A 13,628-nucleotide genomic window follows, 5' to 3' on the forward strand; every position below is an offset into this window, starting at 1 on the left:
TTACTTAATATTAGTCCTTGAAATAACAGTAATTCCTTGGCATCAAAAGATGTCGCTGCTGTTCCTGTATTTCATAGGGCCAGCACCATTCTGATTCCTATGAATATGTTCCCAGTGACTGGGATGGTTAGACCAGGTGTCTTTAACAACTGGAAACTTCTTTCCTACTGGCTCCCTGATCTATGAGGTCAGGTAAGAAGGGGAGATATCACAGGAAAGCTACTGAAACTTCTGTTCTGCTTGGACACTTTTTCATGACCATCTATTTCTTGTATAAGATACTACTTTAAAAAATTACCTCACTTGGTTAATATTAATACTGATTAGTGTTAAATCCAGCTGAATTTCTCACACACATATAAGAAGATAATCTGGAGGTTAGCTGTGAGTCTGGTTTCAGATCCCAAGTGAATTCTCTGAGGGTCCATATGGCCTGTATGTTCCTAAGGGAAAATGCTGGTTTTTTTCACAGGTTCCAAATTCACTTCCCCTACCCTGCTTCTCTTCAGTTCCCAGTAGACTAGCAAAAAAGCTCATTTAGGAGTTCAGACTGATTGCTTCAGTTGGCAAGTTGCAAAAGCTACACATGAGGAAGTCCCATATGTCTTTTTAAAAGTTCAAGCTTCTTAGCAAACGAGTCCAGATGAACTTCAAGCTGTAACTCCTAGGAATATAGATTGTTGAGCTGTCCTCTGGGTTCCTTAGTTCAACCTAAACTAACTGCTCTTTTGATTGGCTAGACATCAGAATCCTTTGTTAAGATAAAGCTATCAGCAAAATATTTAGAGTCATAAAGGAAAAGGTGTGAACTAATGGTCATGTACTCACTGACTCAGAAAGTCAAAGTTAAACAGATAGTATGAGATACATGAGAGAAGTTAATAGAACCTGTCAAGAACTTAAAATTTCCAAGATATTTCTCCTGTCTTTTCTTCAAAACCATAATGGGATAAGAGTACAAATAAGATTCTGAACACTTTCTCTGTAAGTGACAAGCTTTTTGGAATGTGAGCTAATGTATTTCCTTTTTTCCCCCCTCTCTCTCAGCCTCCTAGACAGAAAACTATGTCTATTCTCAGAGTTGGGAAGTTATTGTACAACTTTTAAAAAACGAATATCACTTGATCCTCGATCTCCTTACCTATTGACTCAAAGCTCCAGGTTATTGTCTCTACCAGGAGAAGCCAAGAGCATGAATGAACATGTTTTTCGGAATCCTCTGATGATTTGTCCCTGCCTAACCTACTCCTAGAGGTACTTCCTTCTTCCCTTCACTCCTTTCCTCTCTTCTTGCTTCCTAAGAGACTTAGCTTCCCTTTGAGGTCTCCCATCTCCTCACTTTTCTCCTGTTTGAACTCTGTCTCCAGGTCTAGGGACAGCTCTTCTGCAGTACAGCTTCAGATTATCTCTTCCCTGACATGCGTTGGTCGACTCCTCTGAAATACCCTTCTTCTTCCTCTTTCTCATTCAACAATTACAATATATCAGAAATCCTATTTCCAGCTCTTTGTGTATAAGCTAATTCAACCTTTCCAAATGTAAGATATGTTATTTCCCCCAAGTTTACTCAGTTTACATATGGAAAAATTATAATTTAAAAGATCAAACAATATCACAAAAGTTAGACAGTAAGTGACATAATTGGGTTATATTATACATATATCTGTCTTTAAATTGCAGGGTGTTGGCAACATTCTGCTACACTTACTGAGCCTCAGGCATAAATCCTGTTTATCTTAGAGAAGCTGAGTCCACCATCTGTGAGCAACCCAGATAGGGATATGGTAGGAAATTAGGAGTGTATTTTCCACTCTTCATGCCTTAAACTGTCTCCTCCTCAATCAATCGCAGTCTTATGAGCTTCAGGGAGTTGCTTTATCTGAAATTAATATAATCTTCAGATGGCCTAGCCCTGAGACATGAGGACAGGATCAAGGTACAATCTGAGCAAAAATATAAAATAGGTTATGGCTATCTCCAATACCTGCTTAGCTCTGGCTTTAGTATTTTTTATTTCATACCAGGTGCCTCTTCATAAACCCAGGGCTTTAATCTCCTTTATGATCAGGCCTATCTTCCCAAATCAATAATATGCTGGATTTAGAAGAATATTTTACGTATTCCAAAAAATATGCTGGACCACTTTCTCTTCTTGCTTCCTACTCATTCCTACACTTATTAATGCTCTCTGCTAATACCTTCTGATCAACATTATGAGATAAAGTCATATGTCATTCTGCAATGACTAATCCTTAGTTGTTTTTCCTTTGGACAGGATCCAGCATAGTCCCTCCATCTAATAATGTTTAATATCTGGCAACAAAACTACTATGTCGTACTTTCCAAAGTTGACATTTTATGTTTAGTAACAGCAGAAGAAAGAAATCCCTAATGGTGACACTTTAGACATCAGCCACAGTAAAAAGACTCGTTTTTATTATTTTATTTATTTACTTATTTTGAGGGAATCCCTCTAACACTCCACAAATTCCCTAAAAAGAAATCTGATGCTCCACTTCTGTGGAATTCAAGCCCCTGACGGCAGTTTTTCTTCCTGTCACTGTGCTATACGTGTGCAAATACACTGTGCAAGCTTATCCCATCTTTTGCCTTGTTGAAAGGATAAAATTCTTCCCATAATTCCATTGAATCTTTTGAGTTAGTAAGTAGGGATGTATTTGGAGGTGGGAGATAGGAAAAGGGGTTTTTCTTTGTATTGCCCTGAGATTGTGTCTCAGAGACATGGCAACCCCTTCCATCCACACCCTGGGTAATGTGGGCCTTTTATACAACATAAAGGATTTCACATTTCGATTCTTTAGGAGCTGCTTTGCTGTATCCCCTGGAGATGATGTGGTGATCTGAGCACCAGGTGCCCAAGTGGACACTAATCAGATCTAAATTAATGAGTGAAACTTGAAAATTTTAGCCATAATTTTCATATTTTCTTCCTCTCACAACTGGAAATAAATATGCATATATTAGAAAAATAATATACATAATTTATTCTTATTGTAAATGTATTTCACTACAAATATTAATTTTCAATAGAATTCGTCCCGGTTCTGCCCTAATGCAAGATTCTCAAAACTAGGTGCACAAGCTGAATAATTTTCTCTGGATGTGAATAATTTGTCATTGGGTCTCAAAGTGTTATTGCCACCCGACCTGATGCTGCTGGTTATTCAGACAGATAATTGAACTTAGTCATTCAGTGCTTGGTTAGCAGTAGTCAAGGGAAGAGAGACCCTAATTCCCTTTGACCAGCCCCAAATCTGAATATCAAGCATCCCTCTATCTAACCACTATCTCCAAATCTTACAACCTGCTTCCACTAGTGTCCCTAGAGAAGCAATACCTCAAACCCAAACCAGTGACTTTATGGCTTTTGCCCTAGCCATAATCCTCTGCATCACACTGCCTCCCATTTAATTCCTTGCCTCCCTTGTTTCTGTGATTCATTCACCTTGCAAGCATGCTTTACTTCCTTATCTCTTTTTTTTTCTTTGTCACTGCATATGCCTGGAAAAAAATCAAACCCCATTTAAAACCAAATATGTCTGCTCTACACATGTGCTTAAGCAGCTAAATATTACTGAGACAGTCACACACTTGTTCAAATTAGCCTCAGAATTTCAAATGGGTGAATATATCACCAGTTAATCCTACTGTGTTTCTTTAGTAAATTAGTCTTCCACTTGATTTGCCTGAGTTTTGTATTCTTTGTTCATCAAAATCCCTCACCGCCACCTCATTAAAAACACATACCACACACACACATACACACACACACACACAGAGGTATGTAGGTAGGTAAGTAGATAGATAGATAGACAGATAGATAGACAGACAGACAGTTAGATAATCTCTTTTCATGATCTCATCTCACAATTCTTCAAAAACTTTGCAGCTATCAAAACATCTCTTGTATTTCAGCCATAAAATCCTCCAAGCCAGCTGCCTCAGGTCCCCTCTCTTTACCTGCCCTTCTGTTTACAAAAGATAAAGGGCCCCTCCTCCTATCTATGGACAAAACTCCATCTGTGCTTTGTATGGATTTCATTCCTTTTCCCTTTCTTAAGGACTATACTTTTGCTGTTAACTTCTTACTCTGCTACATCAATAAATTTTCTCTGTGTCCACCGAGTATACAAAATTCTGTTTGCATTAATACTCATCTTAAAAATAAAAGAAATCTCTGGAGGCATGAGACAAGGGTCCACAAAATTACACAGGGAACTGATAGAGGGGTGGTAGAGTGCCACGCAACAATACCAAAGTTACTATCATGATGATTAAGAAGTTAGCTTAGGAATATGTGAACATGATTTCCAGCACAACTGTGGTGGCTAAGGCAGTGGGGTAATTAGGAGGCACAAAAAAAGTTTTAATGTCTCTCTTGGATTCCCAGGGTAAATCTTTTTCTCACTATGGGAAACCACAGCATGTTCTGTGAGTTCATCCTCCTTGGATTTTCTGCTGACCCTCAGACCCAGATTGTGCTCTTCATGTTGTTTCTGGTGATTCACCTCCTGACTCTGATGGGGAACCTGGTGATGCTGCTAGTTATCAGGGCTGATTTTCACCTGCACACACCCATATGCTTTTTTTGGGGACAACTGTCTTTCCTGGACCTCTGCCACTCATCTGTCACAGTCCCCAAGATGCTGGAGAATCTGCTTTCTGAAAGTAAAACCATCTTTGTAGAGAGCTGCCTGGCTCAGGCCTTCTTTGTGTTTGCCACCGGGGGCACTGAGGCCTGCCTGCTGGCTGTGATGGCCTATGACCGCTACGAAGCCATCAGCTGCCCTCTGCTCTATGGCCAGCTGATGAACAAGCAGCTCTGTGCTGGGCTGGTGTGGGGCTCCTGGGGCCTGGCCTTTGTTGATGCTCTCATCAATATCCTCCTGGCTGCCAGTTTAGACTATTGTGAGGACCAGACTATTCCCCACTTCAGCTGTGAGCTGTCTTCTCTCTTCCCTCTGTCTTGCTCTGATACCTCCCCCAATTTCACACTCCTGCTCTGCTCTTCTGTCTTGCATTTCTTTGGAACCTTCATTATGATTGTTTCCTCCTATGCCTGCATTGTCTCCACCATCCTGAGCATCAGCTCCACCTCAGGCAGAAGCAAGGCCTTCTCCACCTGCTCCTCCCACCTCACTACTGTGATCTTGTTCTATGGCTCAGGCTTCCTCAGCTATCTCTTGCCAACCTCGGGATCCCCCCTGGAGATGGTCTTCTCCTTGCAGTACAGTGTGGTCACCCCCATGCTGAATCCTCTTATCTACAGCCTGCAGAACAAAGAGGTGAGGGCCGCTCTGGGAAGAATGTTAAGAAGATATGTTAACTTTTTCACATAGTGGACCAGAGAAACAGGACCACAGAGAAGCTAAACTATTCTGTAACAAGATACATGATAACTGGAAATTAAGATTTTTTTTTTAGCGTTCTTAGAAACATCTTTATTAGAAGTGTTTTTAAGTTTAAGTGTTTTCAGTTTATAAGAAGTGTTTTACTACATGCATTACAAAATGAGGATCAGTTCCCTTTACTGATATACTGGTCTGAACTCAGCTTGCAAGCAGTGTTCTTAGAAATAAGGAATTATGTCTTGATTGACCATCACGCCAGCTATTGAAAGATATCTATGTGTCAGCATCTTCATACATGCTTAAGAAGGCAAGCTTTATTCATAGAATGATTAATGATTAACAGTCAGCCCTCTTCAGAGGAAGAGCAATGGGTCAGATAATTTTCCAAGGTATCGTTTATATATTTATGTGTATATATATAAAATCTTCTTTAATTATCTCAACAACTTTGTATGAACTAAGTACTATTATTCCTATTTTACAAATAAATAAGTGAGAACCAGAGATGTTACCTACAGGTAAGGGGAGCTGGCATTTCAAACCAGTAGATCTGAATCCAGAGTCCATTTTCACAGACCCTTTCTTGAGTCTGGTATTTTGCAAAACATCTTTTTCCTTATTAGTGTGAAGCAAATTCAAATTATGTTGGCTGGGAACAAAGAGTTCACACTGGTACCCAAATTGGTACTAAGAACTGAATTATGTTCTTCACTTGACCCCCAGTGGGAGTTTTTTGATTAACATATGAGAAGGTGCAAAAGACAGCAAATCTTCTATTTGCATTCTCTGACAAGAATATATACACCATGGTATTCAATAGAAAACACCTAAAATTATGCATTCACTGGGAGTGAAACTTTAGTGGCTAAGAAGCTGCAGCTGTCATCCATTATGGTGGAGATAAAAAATATTAAGACCCAAGACCCAATAATTTCAAGCAAGACAGATTCAAATCTTCTGCCCATTTTTAAAAAGGATTGGTGTTTTTGATATTGAGCTCAATAAGCTCTTTATATATTTTGGATAAGCTCTTTATATATTTTGGAAAATAACTCCTTATCAGACATATCATTTGCAAAAATCTTCCATTTAATAGGTTGTCTTTTCATTTTATTGCTGGTATCCTTTGCTGTGAAAAAGCTTTTAAGTTTAATTAGGTCCTGTTTATTTATTTTTGCTTTTGTCTTCCTTGCCTGAGGAGCCAGATTAAAAAAAATTACTGCCAAGACTAATGTCAAAGAGTGTACTGTCTGTGTTTGCTTTGAGGAATTTACAGTTTCCATTCCTACATATAGGTCTTTAATATATTTTGAGTTTACTTTTGTATATGGTGTGATAAAATGTTCTAATTTCACTCATTTACATGTAGCTGTTCAGTTTTCCTACCACCACTTATTGAACAGACTGTTTTTTCCTCCACTCTATATTCTTGCCTCCTCTGTTACAGATTAGTTGACCATAAGTGCATTAGTTTATTTCTGGGCTCTCTGTTCCGTTCCGCTGATCTTTGTGTCTGTTCTGTGCTAGTCCCATAGTGTTTTGATTACTGCAGCTTTGTAGTACATTCCAAAGTCAGGAAACATGGAACCTCCAGCTTTGTTCTTTTTTTTTTTTTTTTTTAAATCAAAGTTGCTTTTTGTTGCTCAGGGTCTTTTGTAGTTCCATACAAATTATAGGATTATGTGTTCTAATTATGTGAAAAATGTCATGGTTATTTTTATAGGTTGCTTTCTGCAGTATGCAAAGTTTCTCCTGAAAAACCAGGTGATAGCCTTCTAGGGATTCCTTTGTATGTGACTTTTTTTCCCCTCTTGCTGCCTTTTTTCTCTTCCTGCTGCCTTTAAAATTCTTCCTTTAACTTTTGCCATTTTTGTTATGATACTAATAAGTGTAATTGGTGTAAGTCTGTTTGGGTTCATCTTGTTTGGGACTCTATGTGCTTCCTGTACCTGGATATCTGTTTCCTTTTTCAGGTTCAGGAAGTTTTCATCCATATGCTAATCAAAAATATTTTCTACCTCTTTCTCTCTTCTCCTTCTGGGAGTATAGTATACCCGTATAGTGCAAATGTTAGGATGCTTGATGTTGTCCCAGAGGTCCCTTCAACTATACTCAGTTTTAAAAATTTGTTTTTCCTTTTGCTATTCTGATTGGGTGATTTCCATTAGTATATGTTTTTGAGGTTCATCCATTTTGGTAGCATGTATCAGTACTTCATTTTAGTCTTCATATTGTTACTGTTTGCAGATACATCTTTCTCTACCTTTTAATTTTCATTTTATTTGTATCTTTAATCTAAGGTGTTTCCCTTTTAGACAGCATATAGCTACACCTAATTTTTTAATCCAGTCTGGCCAAATGAGACTTTGATTACACTGTTTAATCAATTTACATTGAATATAACTATTAATATGGTTAGACTTAGTCTGTCACTTAGCCATTTTTTTCTATAAATCTCATGTCTTTTTTGTTCCTTTGTTTCTGCTTTACTGCTTTCTTTTTTATTAGGTAGGTATTTTCTAATGTTCCACTTCGTTTCTTTTGTTGATTTTCCCAACATGTTTTTTGAATTATTTTCTTAGTTACTGCTCTAGTGTAATGTTTCTCAAAAGGGGATATTTCTTCCCTTAAGGGAACACTTGACAGTGCCTTAAAATGAAATGAAGAGTTTTTCAAACAGGAAAGCTGAAAAAATTCATGTTAGTAGAACTGACTACAAGGATGTTAAAGTAAGTTCTTCAGGCAGGTGACCAGTGATACTATATGGAAATTTGGATCTACACAAAGTTTGCCAAAATGGCAAACATGCATATAAATATAAAAGGCATTTATCTTATTCATTAATCTTCTTAAAACATAGTTGACTGCTTAAAGCAAATATACTAACAGTGTATTTGGGGGCATGTAATATGTGTAGAATTAAAATATATGACAACAATAGCACATAAGACAGAAAGGGGGGAATGAAAGTGTAGTGTTGTATAGTTCCAATACTATTTATGAAGTTGTACAATATTATTTATAGGTAGTCTCTGATAAGTTAAAGACACTGCTAGCATCATAATTATGAGAAACTCAGTTTTGCCACCAAGATCAGGCATGAGGCAAGAATGTCCTCTCTCACCATTCCTTTTCCATATCATACTGGAAGTTATAGCTAATACAATAAGACAAGAAAAAGAAATAAAAAGTATACAGATTGGGAAGGGAGAAATAAAATTGTCTTTGTTCATAGATGACATGACCATCTATGTAGAAAATCCAAAACAATTGACAAAAATACTCCTAGAACTAATGGGCATTTACATCAGAGTTGCAGGATACTAGGTTAATAGGCAAAACTCAGTTGCTTTTCTAAAAATCAGCTATGAACAACTGGAGTTTGAAATTAAAAATATACCCTTTACATTGACACCAAACAAAGAAATGCTTAGGTATAAATCTAACAAAATGTATATACAAGATCTGTATGAGAAAAATGACAAAACTCAGATGAACGCAATTAAAGGAGAAGTAAATAAATGCAGTGGTATTCCATATTCATGGATAGGAAGATTCAATGCTGCCAAAATGTCAGTCCTTCCCAACTTTATATGTAGATTCAGTGCAATCCCAATCAAAATTCCAGCAAGTTACTTTTGTAGACATTGACAGACTGATTCTAAAGTTGACATAGAAGGCAAAAGACCCAGAATAACAAACATGATACTGAAGGAGAAGAACAAAGTTGGAAGACTGACACTGCCCTACTTCAAGACTTACAATAAAGTTACAGTAATCAAGACAGTGTGGTATTGGTGAAAGAACAGACAAATCAGTGGAATAGAATAAAGAGCCCAGAAATAATCTACACATATATAGTAACGGATCTTTGCAAAGGAGCAAAGGCAGTAGAATGGAGCAAAGATAGTCTTTTCAACAAATGGTGCAAAACAGCTGGACATCCACACGTGAAAGAAAAAAGAATCTAAACACAGACTTTACACCCTTAACAAAATTACCTCAAAATATATCACAGAACTAAATATCAAATGCAGACTACAAAAGTCCAGGAAGTTAACACAGGAGAAAACCTAGAAGACCTTGGGTATGGCTATGACTTTTTAGATACAACACCAAAGACATGATTAATGAGAGAAATAATTGATATGCCAGACTTCACTGAGATTAAAAACTTCTGCTCTGTGAACATTGTCAAGAGAATGAGAAGATAAGGCACAGATTGTGAGAAAATATTTGCAAAAGACACATCAGATAAAGGACTGTTATCCAAAATATACAAAGAACCCCTATAACTCAACAATTTAAAAAATCCTAATTAAAAAATAGGCCAAATACTTTAATGCACACCTTTCAAAGTAGATATACAGATAGCAAGTAAGCATATGATAAGGTGTTCTGTAACATATGTAATCAGGGAAATGCAAATTGAAACATAAATGAGAAACCACCATACACCCTTTAGAACTGGCAAAATCTAAAATACTGACAACACCAAAAACTGGTAGGGATGTAGAGCAACAGGAATTCTGATTCACCGCTGGTGGGAATGTAAATGTAAAATGGGATAGTCACTTTGGAAGGCAGTTTGATATTTCTTACAAAACTAAAAATACTCTTGCCATAATCCAGTAATCATGCCCCTTGGTATTTATTCAAGGGAGTTAAACACTTAAGTTCACACAGAAACCGGCACATTGTTGTTTATAGCATCTTTATTAATAATTCCCCAAATATGGAAGTAACCACGATGTCCTTGAGTAAGGGAATGAATATATTGTGGTACATCCAAACAATGGAATATTATTCAGTGCCAAAGAGGAATAGCTATCAAGTCATGAAAAGACTTCTTATCTAAGAAGAAACCTTAAATGCATATTATTAAGTAAACAGAGCCAAACTGGAAAGGCTATATACTTTGATTCCGACTGTATGACATTCTGGAAAAGGCAAAACTGTGGAGACAATATAAAGATCAGTGATTGCCTGGGGTTGGGATAGGGGAAATGATGAATAGGTGGAATACTGAGGATTTGGGGTGGGGGAGAAGTGAAACTGCCCTGTATAATACAGACGGATACATGTCCTGTTGAGACATGTCTGTTAACTTGGTCTGTCTATGATGGGATGCATAAATAAACCTAATTCAGGGGAAATGTTAGCTACTCATGACTCAGTAGAGTTTGCGTGTGTGTGTGTGTGTGTGTGTGTTCCTTATGGTTGATCAATGGGATGTGTCAAGCTCACTGAGTTATTCCAGAATTTGCATGTGTTTCTCTCTCTCTCTCCCTCTCTGACTAGGGCATCTGTATTTACTAATTGTCCATATAAATTAGGCTCCGAGCCTCCCACAGAGACTGATAGATAGGTATGCTATCTCCTTCAATGTTTGTATTTCAAAAAGATAGTTCCCAGGTCCTTGAGAAAGACAGGCAAGAAGCTCGGAGAAGATTGACATCCATTTTTAAAGCAGAGAAATAATTTACAATTTCAAAGTTTTAAAGCAAATATCCCAAAAAAGGTAGGTCAGGGACCTATAATCAGGAAGAAATCTGTTTAAAGTTTAGTCAAGCTGAAGGAAACATTAAGACTGTATTTGTCAATACATATATACATGAATATAAGGAAACTTCTATGGTAATGAGTTCAAAAATTTGCTTCTGGCCAAACTCCAAGGAATTCAAGGAATTAATTCAGCTGTATCCTGGGCTTGCAGGCTTAGCTGCCCATCCATTGGCTCTTTAAATCCAGGTCCTCTTCTGAATGGTTAGATGTAAGAAGACTTTATTTGTGCAATAATACCCTTGGGAAAATATTTAGAGCAATAGGAGAAAATAGTGAAAAACGACAGCATAATTGGCTTTGAAATTATCTGAGTAGTTCAAATATTTATATGCAGAGAATCAGAACTTTTCAAAATTGTATTTCTATTTACTTTTCTTTGGATTCGGAGCAACCCAAGTCTATAAGAATTTAGAAAAGGATTTTGAAATCTTAGCCAGGAAGGCTCCTGGCACATGCACTAGTGTATTTCTTTTTTCTAATACTGGCATGTAAATAGACAAAAGTTTTTCCTCAGAGAAGACAGCTCTTTTCTTTCTGCATGATTTACTGAGACGCTCAGTTAATAGGTCAGAGCACCTAGACGGCTTTCTTCACTGGGGAAGAGGAGAGCTAGGCCTGCCTTGATCTCCTGGGACACTTACCACTTCTCTTCATCTCCTTCTCTCTGTGTCTCCCTGGCTCTATACTTTGTCTTTAAGCTTTCTTACAACTCTGGTCTTATGGTGAGATCATCCTCCTTCCATCCATCTCTCTCTCTCCCTCCTTGATCTGGTTTTTCTCTGTTTACTCACCTATTCTGACCTGCCCTCAGAATTAACTCTTCTCCTTTCCTTGAGAACACTGAACGATTAAACTAAGGCAATGAATGAGACGTAAGTTTAACCATAACCAATGTATGCTGAGCACTGCAGATAAGTTATGTAAATAACCTCTTAAAACTATGTAAGAGTGGTATTGTTATATGCCATTTGATAGATCAGAAAATTGAGATAAGGAAGGCTTAAAACCTCTCCAAAGGTCATACAACTGGTAAGAAACACAACTAGGACTTGATGACTTGACTCCAGGTATGTCTAAAGCCAGAGGAAGAGACATAGGAGAGGCTCAGGAAAACAAAATCTGTTATACTCACAGAAACAGTAGGCATGGCATGCTACACAGGGCCACATGGGGAAGCACCAGCACTGGTGAGGGGGCAGGAGGGGAGAGAGAGAGCATGGCCTGGAGCCTTTACTGGGGTTTTCACTGGAAAGGCAAAGCAAGGCAGGGTGTAAACAGTTTGGAAAGGCAAGGCATTGGCTAGTTTGAATAATTTCAACAGGCTCTATGCTATAGAGGTGTCCCTAGTTGCCTGGTACCTGGCTCTGGGATGATTAAGGCAGAGGAATATTGTTTCCTTGGGTGTAAGGGCCATATAGAGGAGATATAACTCTGAATTGATTAATTGGCATATTAAAGGCATTCTCCGGGTTGATTCCTTTGCTATCTCTAAGAATTAGCTATCCCTGGTAAGAGGCAGACACTCCTCAACCAGAGTTTTTTAAGATGTCAAAACATCACGTTATATAGAATATAAAAAATATAAACAATACACTGAGCCAACTCTTTCCTGGCAGTTCTCAGTGCAGATTGTACAGGCCAATTAAACATCTTTGTCACTGGATCTCAATGAATTCTGCCAACTTGTCTACTGATTGCCTCATTGATTACATTCACAGGTGGATTTGGATTTAGTAACTAACAAGGGCTTGATTGCTAGGTGAAGAAACAATAGGAGAAAAAGTCTTAATCTTCCTTAAGTAATTAATAGTGTCAGCCATGAGGCAGAGAAGGCCAGAATGAGCCAGCTGAGTGAGCCGACAACTTTGAACAGTGATCTTAAAGCTAAGTTTATGTCTTAGTGTCAGGTCAGAGCAAGTGAACTTGGGCAAGTTCTGGGTTAGCATAAGTTAGCTAGATCTGGTATTGTTGCTGCAAAACCAGCCTCCACACCATAATAGCCAGACTGAGACTCGGAGGCAGAGTTTTGGGAGAATCTGAAAAATGAACAGGTTTATTGCTTTGCCAGGCAAAGGGGAGTCACAGTAGGCTAATGCCTTAGAGAGGATGAATCCCTCTTGGGGTTGGGGTCTTGAGGTTTTATAGAAAAACTGGACTGAACAGAAAAGCTGATAATTAGGGCACTTTACAGGGTGCTACATTCCTCTTAACCTCAATGATTTTTACTGGCACCCTGGAGGAACTGGGGGGATGATGGGGGGGTGGGGTCCGTCCTGTCCATTCTTCTGTAATTGTTGGCCCATTACCTCCTTCCTGGAGCATAGCCTCTAGGTTAAAGCTATTCTTAGTAAAGAAAGTATAGGGAGGGGATAGCATAAGGGAAAAGTTTGGGAGTTGTTTAGCACAAAAGCAGTAAGGGAGAAAAAAGCAAGTTGCAGGATTTCTTAGTCAGAATGAATGAACAAACAGTTTCAGTATCAGGGAAGTTATTTTGTTTCCTACTCCTTCAGTATGAGAACACAGAAAGTGGCAAGGTTTGAATATAACACTGTTAAATAGAGCTTAACTATGGATCTGTAGAGGGGAAGAAATAATCGTGACCATTGAGGACAGGTGCCTTCCCACAGTAGAACATGCGGGGTATTCTTGTCTGGTCTTGTCTGGTCTTATGTCACACATGGCCTTGGACTG

The 13,628-nt window shown here is 38.2% G+C and overlaps 2 protein-coding genes and 1 long non-coding RNA gene across 4 annotated transcripts in view; 2 read left to right on the plus strand and 1 right to left on the minus strand.

Annotated features, from left to right (window-relative positions):
- Positions 1-13,628, plus strand: part of ZNF641 (zinc finger protein 641) — a 105,026-nt gene that overhangs the window by 47,670 nt on the left and 43,728 nt on the right. The gene's annotated exons all lie outside the window — the stretch shown is intronic.
- LOC102538485 (olfactory receptor 8S1-like) lies at positions 4,431-5,360 on the plus strand. Its single transcript, XM_006203126.3, has one exon. The coding sequence runs from the start codon at positions 4,431-4,433 to the stop codon at positions 5,358-5,360; it is 930 nt and encodes a 309-aa protein (XP_006203188.3).
- Positions 12,086-13,628, minus strand: part of LOC140700140 (uncharacterized) — a 57,365-nt gene continuing 55,822 nt past the window's right edge. The window contains exon 4 of the long non-coding RNA XR_012078389.1: positions 12,086-12,182. This is a non-coding gene — a long non-coding RNA (uncharacterized lncRNA). The remainder of the gene's footprint in view (positions 12,183-13,628) is intronic.

This window comes from Vicugna pacos, chromosome 12 (genome assembly GCF_048564905.1).
Source record: "Vicugna pacos chromosome 12, VicPac4, whole genome shotgun sequence".
Taxonomy (NCBI): Eukaryota; Metazoa; Chordata; class Mammalia; order Artiodactyla; family Camelidae; genus Vicugna; species Vicugna pacos.